A 20,564-nucleotide genomic window follows, 5' to 3' on the forward strand; every position below is an offset into this window, starting at 1 on the left:
TCTGGACAAATGGAGAAATGCCTCTGCTCTTAGGCTGTCACATTACTTCTGCTCCATAGGGTCCAAGATGACCTAGACTTTCCATCCTTGGGAAGGTCTTGGTTTGGAGAATATGTGATTTTTGCTGGGCAAGGCTCTCCCTGTGCTGGTCTCCCCTCGCCAGACACTTCCATCCGCCATCCCTCCAGGGTCTTGACGGCTGTGCTGAGCTGCCTGGGAGCTGAACCTGAGTTCCAGGTCTTGGCTGGTGCCGCCCTACCCCTACCACACAGCACTGTGCCTCTCTGAGGCGTGTGTCATTATTCTGGGATACAGTTACCCTAAAGGCCGGCCCTTTCCCCTCGGGTTGTGCACAAAACAGGCAGCAACACAACCTCCTAGTGACCTGGGGCACGTTTACAAAGGAAGAGCAGCGATGACACAGCTTCTGATTTAGAGCTGAAAAAATCACCAGACGTACTAGGACCCAGGTCGTTGATTGGAAATCACACAAAAGGAAAACAAAGAAGCAAAAACATAGTGTTTAAAAAAGGTGCCCAACCACATACATATTCAGCTCCAGTATCACATTTACTTGAAGAAATGGTTCTGTGGTTTGAAAAAGTTTAAGAACATTTGTTGCAGACTCTTGTCATCTTTCGAGAGATGAGGGGGACAGAGTCCCACAGGGGACAGTGAGCGCCTGGAGGCCCCACAGAGCGAGGACGGAGCCTGGGTTCAGCCAGGCCCCTGAGAGTCAGGTCAGCAGGAGGGCTTCCATGTTTTCTCCCCCTGCCCACTGATGACTCCCTGCCATCCCGGGACAAGACAGGAGCCTCCCCTCAGATACCTCCCTCTACACACAGCAAGTCCCTGGGCTCCCATGGAAGCCACTCTCTGACAAGTACTCAGACAGCTTCCTGGGGAGCTGGTCTGTCTGCTCATGGGCACAGTCAGATGGAGGTGGGTAAGCCCCTAAAACATGCTGATTTCTTCAAATCTTCTGGTCTGTGGAAATGTCCTCCATCCCTTAACTTGTCTAAAGATCTTTGCAATGAAAATAAGAAACAAAATAAAATAAAATATCTCTGGACTTCCTTGGTGGCCCAGTGGATAAGAATCTGCCTGCCAATGCAGGGGGCCTGAGTTCGATTCTTGATCTGGGAAGATTCTACACGATTCAGAACAAGAAAGCCTATGCAGGACAACTACTGAGCCCGCGTGCTGTAACTACTGAAGCCTGTGAGCCTAGAGCCAATGCCCTGCAGCAAGCAGAGCCACCACAATGTGAAGCCTGCACCTGAACAGAGAATAGCCCCTGCTTGCCACAACTAGAGAGAGCCCATGTGGAGCAATGAAGACCCTGCACAGGCAGAAATAAATAAATAAATGAATACAGTTTAAAAAATATCTGTGATGAGCTCCAGTGAAATGCCTCTACTGACCAAGGCCTCTCCCGCCACTTTTTCCCTCCAGATCCACAAGAAGATTCAGGTCCCAATATTCCTGGGGAGAGAACCGCCAGGCCAGCTCTGGGGATGATGGACCTGAAAGGTCAAGCCCCTGCTAGTTTGTTAGGGAGTGTGCTTGGAACAGGAATGGCTCTGCCTTCCCTGCCCATGACCACGCTGCTGTCGGTACCACTCACTGTGGTCTTGCAGGGTTTATCTCCTGTCTCTGTATCCCACACAACGCGACTTTTGGCCAACAAACATTTTACTGTGAAAGAACGTTGAAGCCATGAGTTCACGTCCCATATCACTCAGAAACAGCTGGCCTGAGCATTGTGTAAGACTTAGTAATGTAGATAGTGGAAAGACAACCCCCTTCAAGGTTGGGATGCTGTCTTTCAGGATGTGGTATATGCTTTAAGCCAGCAGTGAGTATAGGGTGTTGTTTTCTCATAGCTAGAATACATAGTTTTAGAGACAAAGAAGCGACCACGGGAGTGACTCTCATTCCTACTATTAAACCGATTTACTCAGTCGCAGAAGTTTTACTTCTGTCTCTATGACCTTGAATTCTTCTCATTTTTAGAGGCCTTAATTTGTAGGAAAGCAATCGACAGACTGATAAACTCACTATGCAAGTTAGGTGGGTGATCCTAATTGCCAAGGGAAGATGAGATTCCCTGTGTTACATCTTGGTAACTTGGTATTTCTGTTCCTATTAGTGATGGTCAGTGAAAGGCTACTAGCCCAATAAACATAAGACCACTAAGATCCTTTAAGTGTAAAGTGTTGAGTTACCACACCACATAAAGAATCCCACTTGCTGAGATAGTTGAGAATAGTATGCTTCTCAGATGATAAAATTCCTGTTCTTGTAATGACCTCCCAGTCTTCTTGGTCAAGGACCCTTTCAAATTTCTGGAGAAAGAGATATATGTGTGCATGTGTATATGTATATATATATATATATATACATATATATAACATATATATATATATATATATATATATATCTCCATCTGGTCTAATGTGTTATTTAAGGCCTTTGTTTTCTTATTTATTTTTTATCTGAATGGTCTGTCCATTGAGGTAATTGGGGTGTTAAAGTCCAATGTTTTTACTGTATTACCATCAATTTCTCCCTTTATGCTTGTTAATATTTATGTTTTTAGGTGCTCCTATGTTGGTTGTGTATATATCTAAAATTGATGTATCTTCTACTTGAATTGATCCCTTGATCATTATGTAATGTCCTTATTTGTCTCCTGTCACAGTCTTTGTTTTAAAACTGTTTTGTCTCATACAAGTATTGCCAGCCTGGCCTTCATTTTGTCTCCATTTGCTTGGAATACTTTTTCTATCCCCTTATTTTCAGTCTGTGTGTATCTTTAGATCTGAAGTGAGTCTCTTGTAGGCAGCATACGTATGAATCTTGTTTCTGTATCTATTTAGGTATTCCATGCCTTTTAACTGGCTCATTTAATCTATTTATATTTAAAGTAGTTATTGATCGGTAGGTACTTTTGCCATTTTGTTCATTGTTTTTCAGTTGTTTCCGTGCTTCTTTTTTTGTTTCTTCTTTTGCTCTCTTCCCTTGTGATTTGATGACTATCCTTAGTGTTACCCTTGGATTCTTTTCTCTTTTTTCTGTGTGTGTATCTAGTATAGATTCTTGGTGTGTGATTACCTTCAGGCTTATATATATATCAATATATATACATCAGTATTCTGTAACTGTAATTATTTTCAATTGCTGACCTCTTATGTTTAACACATCCTTACAACTCTGCATTTTTATCCCTCTCATTGTTCATTTTTTTGACATTGTATTTCATGGCTTTTTATTTCAAGTATTCGTTAACTACCTATTGTGGATATAGATGAGTTTACTACTTTCATCGTTGACTTTCCTACTAGCTTTATAAATGGTTGACAGCTACCCTGAAGGTTGTTGTTCAGTTGCTCCATCACGTCCAGCTCTGTGACCTCACAGGCTGCAGCATGCCAGGCTTCCCTGTCCATCACTTTCTCCCAGACACATATACCTTCATTTTTCCTTACCAATGAGACTTTTTCTTTGATAATTTTCATACTTCTAGTTGTAGTCTTTTCTTTTTCATTTAGGGAAGACCATATAACATTTCTTATAAGGCTGTCTTTGTGTTGCTGAACTCCTAACTTTTTGCTTGTTGTAAAACTTTTAGCTTTCTCCTTCAAATATAGCCTGCCCAGTGGAGTACTCTTGGTTATAAGATATTTTTTTCCTTTCCTGACTAGAAATATATCATGCCACTCCCTTCTGGCTTGCAAATTTTCTGTTGAAAAGTCTGCTGGTAGCTGCTTGTTCCCCTAAACATAAATTTTTGCTTTTCTTTTACTGATTTTAATGTTCATATTAATGTAAAATTAATATTTAATGTTTGCCATTTCAATTACAGTGTCTTAGTGTGGTCAGAGAAGGCAATGGCACCCCACTCCAGTACTCTTGCCTGGAAAATCCCATGGATGGAGGAGCCTGGTAGGCTGCAGTCCGTGGGGTCTCTAAGAGGAGGACACAACTGAGCGACTTCACTTTCACTTTTCACTTTCATGCATTGGAGAAGGAAATGGCAACCCACTCCATTGTTCTTGGCCTGGAGAATCCCAGGGACGGCGGAGTCTGGTGGGCTGCTGTCTATGGGATCGCACAGAGTCAGACATGACTGAAGCGACTTAGCAGCAGCAGCAGTGTGGTCATCTTTGTGTTTATCCTGTTTGGGACTCTCTGTGTTTCCTGGACCTGGATATTTCTTTCTTTTCCTGTGTTAGGGAAGTTTTCAGCTATTATGTCTTCAAATATGGTCTCTAACCCTTTTCTTCTCTCTTCTCCTTCTGGGACTCCTATACTGTGAATATCAGTATTCTTGATATTATCTCAAAGTTCTCCTAACTGTCCTCATTAAAAATATTCTTTTTCTATCTCTCTCTCTTTTCTTTCTATTCAGGTTGAGTGATTTCTGCTGCTCTCTCTTCTATTTTGCTGATCCACTCCATTGTATATCTACTATTGATTCCTTCTAGTGTATTTTAAATTTCAGTTATTGTATTCTTCGGTTCTGCTTGGTTCTTCATTAGATTTTCTAACTCTTTGTTTTTATATAGATCAACTCTTTTGATTGTGATATATGTTGCAATAATTTTTTTCCAAGTTATTGTCTGTATCTTGGTTTTGCTTATGCTTGATTTTTGAGGTATAAACTTTATTTTATAAATAATAATAATAATAATTTAAAAATTTTAAAAAATAAAAAATAAACTGTATTTTACATATCACAATTTATTTATCAATCTCTTCTTTTAATGTTTCTGTATTTAGAGTCATTGTTAGACCTCTAATTTTATGAAGGGATTTAGCCACATTTATTTATTACTATGGTTTTTTTTCATACATTTTGTTTCATATTTTGCACTTACTCAAGTGGTTTATGTGATGTATGGCTAACTTATTGCTCCAATATCACTTATTAAAAAGTACTACTTTTCCCCAGTGACTTTTTTTAGTGTCACCTTAGTGTAAACTACATTTTCATATGTGCTTGGGAATGTTTCTGGATTTTCTACTCTTTTTCTTTGGTCTGTCTGATCATGCATGGGCAACACACTGTTTTCAGAAAATACATCTTAGGGGATGTTTTTTAATATCTGACTAGTCATTCCTTCATTTTATTTTCCAAATAAATTTTAGACATTAGCTAGAACTTCCTAACACTAGGAGAAAAAAAAAATTTTTTTTAATTGGAATCACATTATTATATTAACATCGGGATAATCAGTGCCTTTTTGGTGTGGTTCTACCCTATCATAGAACTAAGACTGTCTTTCTATTTGTAAAGTCTGTTTTTATATTTTTCATGAATCCTTTAACATTTTGCTCAAATAGTGTTTCACAATTCTGGTTATGTTTTTCCCAAGCTCTTTATGTTCTTTGTTGCTGCTGTGACAGATTATCTTTTCAAATGTATCTTCAAACTGGTTGTTGTTCATATATGTGAAGGCTATGGATTTCCTTTTACTTTTGAAGTCATCTCAGACTTACGGAAAAATAGCAATTATAATACAAAAAACTTTTATTTTCCTGAAACATTTGAGATTAAAGTTACTGACATGGTGTTCCATCAGTTCCAAAAACTTTAGAGTGCAATTTCTACAAACAAGGGACTGCTCATGCGACCACAATTCAACCATCAAAGCCAGGAAATTAACATTGATGCCACCAATACCATCTAATCTTCAGACAGTAGGAAATCGGGGCACTTGCCTTAATATGTTTAATTATTTGATTAGTCCCCACAGAGATTTATAAAACACTTCTCTTACTCATCTTCTCCAAGTGCATCCCCTGCTCTCCCCACCCAGGCCCTGGGGATCCATGCCAGGCAGCCACTTCAAAGCAAAGCCCACCCCGCCCTATTTGTCCTGCTCTGACACATCCCACCAGATGCCCTTTTCTGTTGGAGTCCCTGAATCCTCCTTGGGCTCCTTTACTGCCTACTGGTCAACCCTTGTGTAAACACCCTCCTCACAGCCCTTGGATGTTCACTCCCTACGTAGTAGTAGTACTAACAGTCGCTCAGTTGTGTCTGAGTCTCTGTGACCCCATGCACTGTAGCCCGCCAGGCTCCCCTGTCCATGGGATTCTCCAGGCAGGAATACTGGAGTGGGCTGCCATGCCCTTCTGCATTCCCTATGGAAGGCAACATTCCTCACCTCACTTGTATTCTGATATCTCATCCAGGTCGTCCAGTGCGGGGTGTCCGAGCCCATGTGGGATGAGGACACCCCTTGGTTCACTGTGACTCTCTTGCAAGAATCACTATTGACCATGGGCTTTGTTTCTTTAACTAAGGTGTTATTGCTTTTTAAGAGGCTTGGGATCAAGATGTTTAGAAACAACAATTTCTTTGATTCCATGAATTCCCCCATTTTCATGATGGGGACACGACTGCCTTTGCCTGTCTCCATCCCACAGGCTCTTCTTACATGACTGCAACAAAGGAGGTCTAGGGCCTCCTTCTTTAACCTGGGTGAGGGGAGCTCTTGATTGCTTTAAGCAGTGGGATATGGTAGAATAGGTGCCATATGACATCAAAATCTAGGTAATGAAAAAGCACAGCTTCTAGATGGCTCAGTTTTTAGGAGATGCTCACTCTAAGGAAACCGACTGCTGTGTTATGAGGGAGACAAAGAATCCCATGAGGTGAGACTACTTGAGGGGCTCTTGTGGAGAAAAACCAACGTGCCGAGTGCATAGCCAGCACCAACCACTGGGCCTGTGTGAGCAATCCTGCAAGTGATTTAGCCTCCAGGCTTTGAGCAGCCTTAAAGCCAAGGTGAGTAGAGGGATGCCATCCACACTGTACCCGGACCAAAATGCAGATGGGTAAAGCAATGTTGCTGTTATTTTAAACCACTGAGTCCTTTAGTAAGTGGAATAAGCCCTCTTCGGCATCACATTCACACCATTATGTCTATTCCACACTGTGGATCTTGCCTTATAGTCTGATCATGATGGTTTATCTCCTCTGCATGAAGCAAGGAATCTCATCTCCAATATTTCTCACATTTTTGCTGAAGGAGAGATCTCAATACACAATCACCCTGGTGATCTCAAATGAACCACACAAAGACTTTCTTTGATCTCTCATCATGAGGCCCAGGTTTCTGGGGCTCAGGCACCTGAGGGCTTAAGGACTGGCTGATGCAACTACTGCACCCCCCCCCACCCCCACCCCAACCAATGGATGAAAACTCAGCAGAGGCTTTAATTAAATTCAAATTCACAGTCCACTCTGACTCCAAAAATGTGGTTTGAGGCTTTCAGAGAAGGTTCACATGATAAGGCCAGAGTATGGGAGGGGACAACTCAGGGTTAAAAGACCAGAAGGAAGCAGCAGCTGCTCAGAGCTGGGCAGTCTTCCTGGAGAGATGGTCCTGTTCTTATTCCTGGTGGCCCTTCTTCTGTCCCCTACTGGGGAGGCAGGTGAGTGATGGTCCCACCCTCAGAGGCCCAGTCCCACCCCACATGGATGGACCTGCTCAGACACTACACTCATGCACAGCCTGGGCCTGGTCCATCTAAGAAAATTTCTGAACTCAGGGAAACCGTGATCCCATCTCCCCTCTTCAAACTTTGGCTCCATGGGCACAGCGGGCAGGCTGGAATCTTTCTTTCAGGGAAGATCATCGGGGGCCATGAGGCCAAGCCACACTCCCGTCCCTACATGGCATTTCTTCGGTTCAAGATTTCAGGGAAACCTCACATATGTGGGGGTTTCCTTGTGCGTGAGGACTTCGTGCTGACAGCAGCTCACTGCCTGGGAAGGTGAGGAGCAGGGCCTGGGCCTCCATGCCTCTGTTGAGTCCTCCCAGGGAACCTTCTTAGAGCTGCAGACCCGTGCACCCAGGTAACAGAGGAAGCTATTCAGAGGACAGGTGAGCACTGGGGAGAGAGGGACAGGTCAATGCCAGTCGCGCATGGAGGGAAGGGACTGATCAAACCTGGAACATAAGGAAACCAAGGTTGTGGCCTGGAGCCCACAGTGCAAATGTGAGAAATTCCTGTTTTCCTTCGAGACAGTCAAGCTTGTGCAGGACTGAACACCCTCCGTGGATTCCAGGAACTGCCACCCTGCCCAGGCTGCCAGGGAGCAGACAGTTCAGAGACACTCAGCCCCAGGGCCCATCACCTAGAATTTCACCACACCCTCCCCCTGCCCCGCCCCAAGTTTTGCCCTGTCCCAAGCTGAGCTCTTTCCCCCTGGCTCCTGGACCATATCTCCTGTGACACACTCCCCCCCCCCCCACTCTCTCTGCAGCTCAATTGATGTCACCCTGGGGGCCCACAACATCAGAGAGCAAGAGAGGACCCAGCAGGTCATCCCCGTGTGGAGAACCTTCCCCCACCCATGCTATAATATGACTGGGATCAACGACATCATGTTACTGCAGGTGGGACATGTGGCTGCACTGACCCCAGGACACTTCCTTCCTGGGTTCTGCATCCCCCATGACCTCATTCCAGACCCTCCTCCTGTATGACCCCTTCTGTGGTCCCAGGGCTGTGAAGAAGGCAAGCCCACGACCGTCCTGCAGTCTCTGTGGGCCATCAGTAGGTAAGAATGCCTTTCTTCTGCTTTCAGCTGACGAGGAAGGCGAAAGTGACCACCGCTGTGAGCCCCATCAGTCTGCCCAGGGACAGGGATACGGTGAATCCAGGGATGCTATGCAGTGTGGCTGGCTGGGGGCGTCTTGGCTTGAATATGTCCCACCCAAATAAACTACAGGAGGTAGAGCTTGAAGTCCAAAGGGCCAAGAAATGCACCTCTCGCTACAAATATTACAGAACCACCACCCAGATATGTGCAGGGGACGCGAGAAAGAAGAAGAGTTCCTTTAGGGTGAGATCCCCGTACTATCCATGCAAAGCCTTGGTCTTTGGGTCCGGGGCCGTGGGAACGAGCTCTGTCCTCTGTCCAGCCTGTCCTCCTGTCCTGTCTCTGTCTGCTGTCCCTGGGGGATGAACATTGCCTCAAAGTCACACATGGGCAGAGGCTTCCTGTGGGAGGAGGCGGATTGTCAGGGCCAGACTGAACCCTCAGGACCAACAAGAGCCTTATATCAGCCAGGGCCCCTAACAGAGACCACCCACCCCAGGGTGGCAGGGAGAACAGACCTGAAGAAGGTGAGCTCAGTCCTTGCCCTCTCTGCCCACAGGGTGACTCCGGGGGCCCGCTTGTGTGTAACGGTGTGGCCCAGGGCATTGTGTCCTATGGAAAAGTGGATGGGACACCTCCAAGGGTCTTCACCAGAATCTCAAGCTTTCTGCCTTGGATCCAAAAAACAATGAAACAGTACGAACTTCAGGGACCAGACTGAGGTTTCTCCAAGGACTGATCTGTCCATCTTCCCTGGGATGGAGGCACTGGACAAAGTGGTTTGAAGCTAGGCTGCCTGAAACTTAATAAACTTCCATCTCTGGAGCAGAAATCATGGATTCTTCCTTTACTTACCTAAACACATTCATTCAGCACCTGCCGTGTCTGACCTGTTTATAGTTCTGATCTGTTACTGGCTTCTGCCTCCAAGACACCACCCTGTTCCAACTCTGGAATAAAAAGTCCTGCTGCACTGACAGCCAGCTCCCTCCAGTCACATGTCCCCAGGGCCAGCTGCCCTTCAGCTGCCCATGTGCTCCATCAGAGAAGGAGACCCCTCTCAGGAACACACAACCCTGTTCTTGACAACCCTTGTGTCTCATCCATATGCCTTCTTCCTCGTCCACACCTACTCCCCTCCCCCCATCCCAGTGCCCTGGGGGAAAACAAGAGGATCCAGATTTGGAAGGAGGCCACATGAGGTTGAGGGTTGAGGCAGGGGGGCACTTGTCCCCCCTAACAGAAATGGGGGATTTACAAAGGTGTAGCTCACCCCATGCAGTGTTCCCTCCCTGTGTCAGAGAGGCAGAGCTCAGAAGCCTGAGAAAGTTTCAGGATTCCCTCAGTATTCCTAGGCCCAGCTTGAGTGCCTCTCACAGCCCTGCCTTGGAGTCCTGGGCCCGGGGCTCTGTGCAGCCTCTGGTGTCCTGAGGGCACATCCTCCTTCAGCCCCAGGTGACCTTCAGGGAGCTCTTCCACCTTGGGCTGAGCCAGCGGCTCCCCACCTTCATCATTCCCACCTGTGTTTGTGTGTAAATATATTTATCTCCAAAGGAAACTCACTATAAAGAAAATCATTGGTTTCAAGATACCCGAAAGTTTCAAAGAGTATCTATAACCTATAGTTATTGGGTACATTTCTTCCTGTATTTTTTTTTTTATCAATTGCTGAAGTTTTGATACAAGGTTCAGAAAAGCAACCTCAGTTTTAAGACATGCAGCTTAGAGAGGGTTTAAGAGAAGTGGTTTGCTGAACATTTGAATGCAGAGTAAGCTTCAAATTGCACAATGGGTTCTGGGTAGAAAGTAACACATACTCATCAAAAGATATTCCTCATAAATGGAACATATTCAAAATGGTGCATGCAAGTATGCTAAGTTACTTCAGTTGTGTCCGATTCTTTGTGACCCTATGGACTGTTGCCCTCCAGGCTCCTCTGCCCGTTCATCACAGAAAGACAACTAAATACAGAACATATGGGTAAGAAAAGTAAATGAAGCAGTTTCACCTCACTAAGGTCATCATTAAGGCTTAAGCATACTTCCTTCCGCTGTTTTTCTATTTATTCATAAGATGCTCTTGCTTCAACTCACTTGGGATTGGGTTGTTTAGAGCTCCTCATGCCATCCTTTCCATTCTTCTTTCTTCTTTCCTCATACTGGTGAGAGTGTTGGGGTCATCTGCATGCTTAGGATGGCCTGGCCCAGAGACATCTGAGACGTGCCTCTCTGGACTCTGGACAGGGAATACTTAGTGGGGAGTAAGTATTAGATGACTGGCATCTGTTTCCCCTTCACCACTCACCAGTCACCAGCATTTCTGGAGAGGAAGCCCCTCCTGACTCAAAAATACACTGATTCAGGTGGGACAGCCCCCATGTGAGCTTGAGGGGTGCTGGATACCTCAGCACAAGCCAATCATGTCCCTCATTGCCGAAGGACCCAGTGACGGTTTTTTTCTGGTTCAGTGAATATCAAGTTCAGGACTTTTGTTCAGAATTTTGGGATAAGAAAGGCTCTCTTTTTTACAGAATACTTATATTTAAATAGGCGATTCTAAATCCTCCAAAAATGTGAGGCTAGAACCCTGGCAAAATAGGAAAAGGGGTTGATGTTTGGGGCACTTGGATGAGTCCAGGTCTCTCTGCTCCTAAAGCAAACCCAGTCTCTGCCTCACACTTGGCCCCAAGTAGAGCCCCACGCCACAGTCCTCACCCACGTGATCTCTACTCACAGATTCTAGGTCTCCTCTGGCCCCCTGAGCTTCTCAAGTACAGGAGCCATGTCTCTGTTATCCCTGCAGCTCACCTACTGGGTAATTCTTCATGCTTTCCCCAGAATCAAAGAAGACCCAAGAGGGGAGAAATGAAGACACTCTTGCTTCAGTCACTGAGGGCCTCTGGGGACCCAGCTCCTCCCCAGGCTGCACCCCAGCCTCCACGTTCTTGTTGTTCCTCTTGCTTTGTGACTCAGCGGTGGGAGTGCAAGTGTGGTGACCGTCGTTCTCACCTATCCCACAGCAGAGAACATGGGCACATGTGGCTGCTCACACTCAGCTGGGGTGATGCACAGCTCGGGGAGGTCTGTGGGGGCCCTGAGCCTCCCCTCCTTCCTTCCTCTATGCTTTGTGTCTGGAAGGAAGAAACCCCAGCAGCTGTGATCTGGGCAGACCTTCTGAAAGATACAGCCACTCCTGCTCCTGATGGCCTTTCTTCTGCCTCCTGGGCTGGGACAGGTGTGTGACCATCCCCATTCCTGACAGGCTAGCCCATCTCACTAAACCTCCCGCAGTCCTGGCCCTTCTGCTCAGCTTCATTGCTGAACCAGCCCCCATCCCAACTGAATCTACAAGTTCAATGCTGCATAGACATTCAGCAAGGATGATGGTAGGAAGCAAGCTTTCACTAAAAGCTTTGTAGCTCTCAGCCTGTCTCTCACCACTGGTAAAATGGGTTGTGCTTTTGGTGGAGGATGTGAAGCTACAAAACACAAGTAAGAAAATTCCTCACTCCAGCCAGGAAAGGACAACTCAGGCCAACCATCCACAGTACAGGAGTTGTCAGTGGGCCCAGTTTAAGAACCAGAGAAACTTGTCCATTTCCCCCACCCTTCACTCCTGCCCAGGAGAGGAGCCCAGGGTGTGATTGGTCAGAAATGGCTAGATGACAGCACCCAAAGCTCTCTGGGTGTCGTTACTCTTCCCCGAGCCCCAAGCAGTTCATTTTCTGCCCCACTGTCTTTGGCAGGGTCCTCCCCCATCCCTGTGGTCTTAAATCCCACCAGTACTATCCCCACCATACCTCAGCCAAAAGCTAATTGGAAGCCATTGACGTGTGCAGTCAACAGATGTTTAGTGAGATCCTGGGCTGCATTATGCCCTAGGACATGAGGATTTTACAAAACCCAACTCCATAATCCCATAGGTGGATTATTAGAAAATGGCACCAATCAGGATGTTAGCAGAGGCTCAGAGGGGTCCAGGAGACTCCATGAGAATGAGGGCTCATCAGGGGTCCCATCCATGATCTTCTGGGCTCCACCCTCTGGAAGGCAGTCTTGGGCCCCTCCATATGTTTGTGGGAATCAGGGCATGGAGAACAATACTGAGTTTTGGGGTTCAGAAAAGTTTTCCCACTGCCGTGAGAACCTGGGGGGACTCTCCCCTTGTGTCTCTTGGGCACCGTTCACCCACCTTGACTGCCACCTTCCCGAACCTCCCTTCTAACCATAGCCTCTCCCATCTCCCCGTCTTTCAGCCTTTTCTTTCAGAGGAGATCATTGGGGGCCACGAGGCCAAGCCCCACTCCCGCCCCTACATGGCTTTGGTTCAGTTTCTGGGTGAGAAGAGTTGGAAGAGGTGTGGCGGTGTCCTCACACAAAAGGACTTTGTTCTGACGGCTGCTCACTGCAGAGGGAGGTGAGGGGCAGTAGCCAGCCTACCCTTCCTGATGCCTGGACAGGGACCCGTCCTCTCCCCAGGAGCTGAGCCCAGGGGTACCCCTCCTTCACCCAAGGATCCTGGAAATCAGGACCACAAGAGCTCATCAAACAAGCCATCTTATGAGCAGGACTAGGGTGATGAAAAGCCTAGAAACAGGACAGGTAAGTTTTGAGGTCTGTGGGTCGGAGGTGAGAACAAGAGACAGGGTTGAGAAGGGCTGACCCACAATGGCCAAATAAAGCATCACAGAAGGACGAGAGTGTGCATGAGAGCCAAACCCAAGCTCAGAGCCACTTCACAATATTGCTGAGGAAGCTCCCGGGAGCCCTGCCCTCATGTCACCGAGAAGCACAGGGCCCAGAGTCACTCAGCCCCAGGACCGGCTGTCACCTCAACTCCCCATCAGCTGCTGCCCTGCCCTGGTGTCAGCTGCCTGTCACAGCTCCTGGGCTGTATCTCCGGTGACCCCATGATCCCCACACCCCTGCTCTGCCCTCCGTGCAGCTCCATGAGCGTCACCCTGGGGGCCCACAACATTAAACAGCAGGAGAGGACAGGACCCAGCAGGTCATCCAGGTGAGGAGAGCCATCCGCCACCCAGACTATAATCCTAAGAACTTCTCCAACGACATCATGTTACTGCAGGCAAGGAAAACGCCCCACTGGCCCTGCCCTCCTGAGATCAGATCATTGCCCTCCCAGGAGCTCCTGCCCCTTTCCTCCTTCCCATCCTGGCCGCCTGACCAGTCTCAGGGGGAGAGGTGAGAGATGGGGTCCATGCAGCCTCATCATGGCATCCAGGCCAGAGGACCACCAGCTGAGCCAGAGTCTTGTCTCTTCCCACCAGCTGGAGAGAAAGGCCAAGCAGACGTCAGCTGTGAAGCCCCTTAGTCTGCCCAGGGCCAAGGCCCGGGTGAGGCCAGGACAGTATGCAGTCTGGCCGGCTGGGGCCAGGTGGCCCTGGGCGCTCCTGCCACCTCCCTGCAGGAGGCAGAGCTGACGGTGCAGGAGGACCGGGTGTGCGAAACCCTCTGCCCCAGCCACTGCAGCCGGGCCAGCCAGATTTGTGTCGGGGACCCAAGGAAGGCGAAGACCGGCTTCAAGGTCAGTTTTCCCGCATCTAAGCACACAGACCCGGGAGGTATGCGTAGGGCAGAGGCCGTATCTTCATCCTCAGCTGAGAGCTTTGGCAGCCTGGTCCTTGAATCCAATGGTTTGCTTTCTTTCCCTTGAGTGGGTCAGGAAGCATCAGTCATCCCACAGCTGTCTTATCACCAGAGTTTCCAGGAGAAAATTGACAGAAAGGTAGACTTGAGTCCAGCTGCTAAGAACAGTCAGAGTCAGGCTGCAGCCCCAGGACCGGGAGGTGACCAGGCCTCCCTGGGCCTGGGTCTTCCCCACAGCCCCTGACTGAGACCACCCAGCCGGGCGGCAGGGAAGACAGAACCCGAAGGAGGCCTGCTCAGCCCTTATCTCTGCCCACAGGGTGACTCTGGTGGACCCCTCATGTGTAAAAATAGTGGTCCATGGTACTTTCTCCTATGCAAAGATGAATGGGATACCTCCAGGAGTCTTCACCCAGGTCTCACACTTCCTGCCCTGGATAAAGAGAGCAATGAAGTGCCTCTAACAGAAGCTTGAGACTCACCCTTGTCTGCACTGACCATTGTCCTGGGGAAGCAGCAAGAATCCCACATGGATTGGCAGTGGGATCACAGGGCCACAATAAATGGGATCTCTAAAGCGATGGGGACTGAATTCCTATTTATTCATGGAACCACCTCAGTACATAACCACGCTGCTCCAAGACACCCTCTGCTGTCAGTTCTGGGTTTTACTTCCTCCTTCCTCCCTCGCCCTCTGCTGCTAAGTCACTAAGTCATGTCCACTCTTTGCGACCCCAAAACTGTGGCCTGTCAGGCTCCTCTGTCCATGGGATTTTCCAGGCACAAACACTGGATTGGGTTGCCACTTCCCTCTCCAGGGCATCTTCCCTACCCAGGGATCGAACCGCGTCTCTTGCGTCTCCTGTTTGGCAGACGAATTCTTTCTCACTAAGCCACCCTAGCCCTCACGCCTCCCTAAATCCCATGCTGTCTGTATAGAATCTTGTTGTTTCCTCAATGAGAAGTCATTGAGAAAATGATTTGGTGCTTAGCCAAAGCAAGAAAATCTCTTTGGTGCTTACCTTCTGCCAGGGATGAATCTAAAGGGCAATTCATTAAAAAGGACAAACTCTCCCCCAAAATGGTCCTCTCTGGGTGTTAGGAATTTCTTACCTTCTCTAAGCCAAACACTGTCACCAACCCCTCAACAATTTAGCAAAGCACAGGTCAGAGGAGGAGAATAACTCCAGGGACCCAGCAGGGCAGGGGCCATGCCACGGGCACTCGGTTTCCTGTTTCCAGGGCGTCTCTCTCTCCTGTGAGGCAGGCTGCTCCCACATCGGGACTGCCTAGAGCTTAGGAGGCTGAGTGCCTGTCACAGCCCTGTCTTGGAACATGGGCCCAGGGCCTGTGCAGCCTCTGGTGTCCTGAGGGTACATCCTCCTTCAGCCCCAAGTAACCTTGAGGGAGCTCTTCCACATTGGGCTGAGCCAGCCTCTTCCACCTCCATCATCCCTACATGTGTGTATATTTATTTCTAAAGGAAAGTCATTGATAAAAAATTTTTTGATTCAAGGTACCCTAATATTTCAAAGATGTCCCTTACCTAATAGCTTATTGAATAATTTTTCTCTTCTATTTTTCAATAATATCTGAATTTCTTGTAAGAATTGATTCAGGAAAGTAATTTCATTTTTAAAACATGCAGCTTAGAGATGACTGGGCTAAAGAGAAGTGGTTTGCTGGAAGTTTGCATGGTGAGTGAACTTCGACCATGGCAAAATGTATTTTGCGTGTAAAAGCAACGCATATAATCATATAAAGATAGCTAAATACAGGACATATAAGTAAGAAATTTAAAATTGCCTACAATTTCACCACCCGCAGATCATCACCATCAATGGTTAAGCCTGTGTCCTTCTGCTCTGTTTATTCATAAGATGCACTTGCCAGAACTCACTGGGGCTTGGCTTGTTTAGAACTCCTCATTCCATCCTTTCCATTCCTCTTTATTCTTTCTCATACTGGTAACAGTGCTGGAATCATCTGCACATGTTCAGGATGGCCTGGCCCAGAGACGTCAGAGATGTGATTCTCTACTCTGGACAGAGAATATTAGTGGGGAGTAATTATTAGGGTGATCAGCATCACTTATCTCATCACCGCACACCACTAACCAGCATTTTTTGAGAGGAAGGCCCTCCCCCTCACAGGAACCCTGATTTGGATGGCACAGCCCCCAACTCAGCTCAAGGGATGCTGGATACCTCAGTACAGGCAAGTCAGTCAGGTCACTGAATGCTGAAGGACCTGGTGATGGTGGTTTTGGTCCAATGAGTATCAAGTCCAAGACTTTAGTTCAACATAGTGGGATATGAAAATTTCTGTCACAAAATATTTAAATTTAAAGAGCTGATTGTAAACACAACAAAAATGTGAGGCTGGAACCCTGGCAAGATAGGAAATGGGGTTGCTGTTTGGTTCACTTTGGTGAGTTCAGGTCTATCTGCTCCCAAACCAAGTTCAGCCACTTCCTCACCCTTGGCAACAAGCAGACCCCTCATCGTAGTCCTCACCACTTGTCCTCTAGCCACCTATTCTAGGCCTTCCTCTGCCTCCTGTCAGCTTCACAGGGGCAGGAGCTGAATCACTCGTATCCCCGGACCTCCCTTACTGAGTAATTATTCATGATATTATCAGAATCATAAAAGTACCAAGAGTGGAGAAATGGAGATTCAGTTATTGAGGGGCCTCTGGGGATCCAGCGCCTCTTGGTGTGATAGTGAAGAATTTTGGTATTCTGTTCATTAGTCACTAGTGGTATATTGCCTATAACATTAATTATACCTGATAGCACACCTCTGGGAACACTGGCTCCAAGGTAATGAGCATTAAGCTAAAATACCTTTGTTTAGCTCAAAGGAAACAAGCCCACTGATGAAAGACTGCAGGACAGAAGAAATTAACACAACCGTCCTGAGGCTGACGGGAACCAGGAAATGTTTGAGTTTACTCCGTTCTCTTCTAGTATAAAAGTGGCCTGAATTCTAACTCAGGTTAGGTGGTTCTTTGAAACAGGAGTCCACCATTTTCTTGGTCTGATATCTTTCTGAATAAAGTTGCTATTCCTTCTTTCAACAACTCATCTCATGATTTATTGGCCTGTTGCTTGGGAAGTAGTACAAGCTTGCACTAGGTAACACTGGCTACACCACAGGCGTCACTTTCTTATTCCTTCAGGTGAGTCTTTGTGTGCGAGTGGGGTGACGGTGTCATTCTCTCCTAATCCAGGGCAGAGAAGGTGGTCATCTGTGGCATGCTGACACCTGGCCAGGGGGGAGCACACCTCTGGGAGGTCTGGGAGACACTGAGCCTCCCCTCCTTCCTTCCCCTGTGCTTTGTGTCTGGAAGGAAGAAACCCCAGCAACTGTAACTTGGACAGATCTTCTGGAAGATGCAGCTACTCCTGCTCATGACGGCCTTTCTTCTGCCTCCTGGGCAGGGACCAGTGAGTGACCGCCCATTCCTCAGGGTGTAGCCCATTTCACTAAACATCCCGAGTCCTGACCCCTCTGTGCAGCTCTAATTTCTGAACCAGGTCCCATCCCAACGAAGAACACAAGTTTGATGCCACATAGACGCTCAGCAAGCAGAGGTGGCAGGCAAGCTGGAAGACTGTCACTAAGATCTTTCATGGGTCTCAGCCTCTCCCTCACCACCAAAAAAATGAGTTGTGCATTTGGTAGAGGATGTGAAGCTACAAAACACAAGTAAGTAAAATTCCTCACTCCATCCAGGAAAAGACAACTCAGACAAACCAACCACAATACGGGAATTGTCAGTGGACCCAGCTTATGCACCAGTGCCTTCCACCCCTCACTCCTGTCCAGGATAGGAGGCAGGTGTGAGACTGATCGAAGGTGCTAGATGACAGCACCCAGAGCTCTCCAGGTGTCTTGGCTCTTTCCCAGGCCCCGAGCAGCTCACTTTCTGCCCCACCTCCCCCATCTCTCAGGCCCTTAGCTACACCACTGTCTCCACCCACCCCGTGACCTGAAATCCCAACAGCACTATCTCCAACAACCTCAGCCAAAAGCTAACGGGAGGCTACTTGTGCAGCCAAAGAACACTTTCTGAGATCCTGCATGCGTGATGCCCTAGGACATGAGGATTTTAGAAAACTCACCTCTATAAGTTCCTCGTGCAAACACACATTAATTTCACAATATTCCTGAGAAAGCCCCCAGAAGCCCTGCACTCATGTCATTGAAAAGCACAAGACACAGTGTCACGCCCCCAGGGCTGTCTGTCACCCCAGTGTCCCCTCAGCTGCAGCCCTGCCCTGATGTCGCCGCCCGTCCCGGCTCCTGGGCCGCATCTCCTGTGACTCCAGGCTCCTCACACCCCTGCTCTGCTCTCTGCAGCTCAGTCAGCGGCACCCTGGGGCCACAGCGTCAAGGAGCAGGAGAGGGTGCCGCAGGGCCAAGTGATTTTTTCCACGGAGAAAGATGTGTCCTTACAGACACCATAGAGACATTTGTTTTCCTAAGCACCACTTATTTAGGTGGAAAAAAATAGTCTCTCACCACTCTGCCATAAAACCATCATAAACCAAGTGCTCTATATTTGTGTAGAATGTCTCAATGTGTGCAGGGTCTCTGTCTTGTCATCGCTGTCTCTATGACCCCATCAGTACCACACTATCTTCACTACTATGACTACATTTGTTAAAGCAAGAGCTCCCATCTTGTTCTCAACATTTAAGCCTGTCTTCTCCAATGTTGGCTACTGGTTTTCCACGTCTAATTAGAACCAATAAAGTTCTGTGAAATACTTCCTGAGTGCAATGAATCTGTAGATCACATTTTGGAGAATGAATACCTTAAAAATATTGTCTCTTCCAAACATGAATGTGCCATATCTTTACGATTCATACTTAGTTATTTGACCATTTCTATGATTTTAATGTTTTTTTCAAATTTCATTTTCTAACCTATTATTGTATAGAGATATGATTAATGTTTGAGTTGATTTTGTGCCCAGAAAATTTGACAATTACTAATTTTAATAATTGATCTGCAGGTTCCCAGCTATTCTTGTTGTATAGTATGTCTTGAATATTCACAGTTTTATTTCCTCTTTCTCTCTCTTATACATTTTACTTCTACTGCCTGCTTAACTGTAGTGGCTAAAATCTCTAGTATATTATTGAAGAGAAATGATGATTATGGCTATCTCTGTGACCTTGTATTGTTTGTCTCTCGAATGAAAACATCTAGAATTTGATCATTAATTATATTGATTGGTGTGGGATTTTTTCAGGGATCATTTATCACAATGAAGACCCTCATTTCGTCTCCTATTTTGTAAAAAAATTTTTTAAATGAAGGATAGTGAGTTTTAGTAGATGCTTTTTCCCCCTTCAGTTGAATTATCATATGGTATTTCTTCTTTCACCAGTCAATGTGTTGTGTTACAGCAGTTGTGTTTTGAATGAAAGCCACTCATCCTCAGAAAAACCCAAATTAGAAATGATCTAATACTTTTGCTTATGGACTGATTGGATTGCATCTATACCGGAATAACATTAACCCATAAAGTTCTCCTCCCATTTTGTCATCACTGGGGTTGTCATCTAGATTTTGCTAGTCTCATAAGGGATATGGGTAGCATCTACTTGCCAACAGAAATTGTATATCATTCTTTAAATTGTTTTCAAAGATTTCCAGGGAGTTCTTGTGAGCTTGTGGCTGTCCTTGATGGACTACTTTTGAAAACGGAATCAATTCATGTAATATTTTAGGAAAATTCAAACTTCCTGAGTATGTTTCTTTAAGTTATATTTTCTAGGGATTTGTAATTCCATGTAGATTTTCAAAATTGTTCACTTCCCTGTGACCTAGAGGTTAGCATAGATAAGATTTATGAATGTATATATACATACATATATCTCCCAGTTAAACCTCTTCCTTAGTTCAACCATGCTGTGGCTATAAATTTTACTATCTCAATAGTATCTTTCAGTTCAGTTCAGTTCATTTCAGTTGCTCAGTCGTGTCAGACTCTGCGACCCCATGAATCACAGCACACCAGGCCTCCCTGTCCATCACCAATTCCTGGAGGCCACCCAAATTCATGTGCATCGAGTCGGTGATGCCATCCAGCCATCTCATCCTCTGTGGTCCCCTTCTCTTCCTGCCCCCAATCCCTCCCAGCATCAGGGTCTTTTCCAATGACTCAGCTCTTCGCATGAGGTGGCCAAAGTATTGGAGTTTCAGCCTCAGAATCAGTCCTTCCAATGAACACCCAGGACTGGTCTCCTTTAGGATGGACTGGTTGGATCTCCTTGCAGTCCAAGGGACTCTCAAGAGTCTTCTCCAACACCACAGTTCAA

The 20,564-nt window shown here is 46.8% G+C and overlaps 2 protein-coding genes and 1 pseudogene across 2 annotated transcripts in view; all 3 read left to right on the forward strand.

Annotated features, from left to right (window-relative positions):
• The window catches only part of LOC122706412 (cathepsin G-like), a 107,861-nt gene that overhangs the window by 65,558 nt on the left and 21,739 nt on the right, over positions 1 to 20,564 (forward strand). The window lies entirely within an intron of this gene.
• Positions 7,376 to 9,428, forward strand: LOC122706755 (mast cell protease 3-like). The gene is made up of 5 exons (XM_043922200.1): positions 7,376 to 7,449; positions 7,644 to 7,791; positions 8,285 to 8,417; positions 8,609 to 8,866; positions 9,183 to 9,428. The coding sequence occupies exons 1-5, from the start codon at positions 7,395 to 7,397 to the stop codon at positions 9,342 to 9,344; spliced, it is 756 nt and encodes a 251-aa protein (XP_043778135.1). The 5' UTR covers positions 7,376 to 7,394; the 3' UTR covers positions 9,345 to 9,428.
• Positions 11,724 to 14,694, forward strand: LOC122706762 (annotated as a pseudogene).

Source organism: Cervus elaphus, chromosome 13 (genome assembly GCF_910594005.1).
Source record: "Cervus elaphus chromosome 13, mCerEla1.1, whole genome shotgun sequence".
Lineage (NCBI taxonomy): Eukaryota > Metazoa > Chordata > Mammalia > Artiodactyla > Cervidae > Cervus > Cervus elaphus.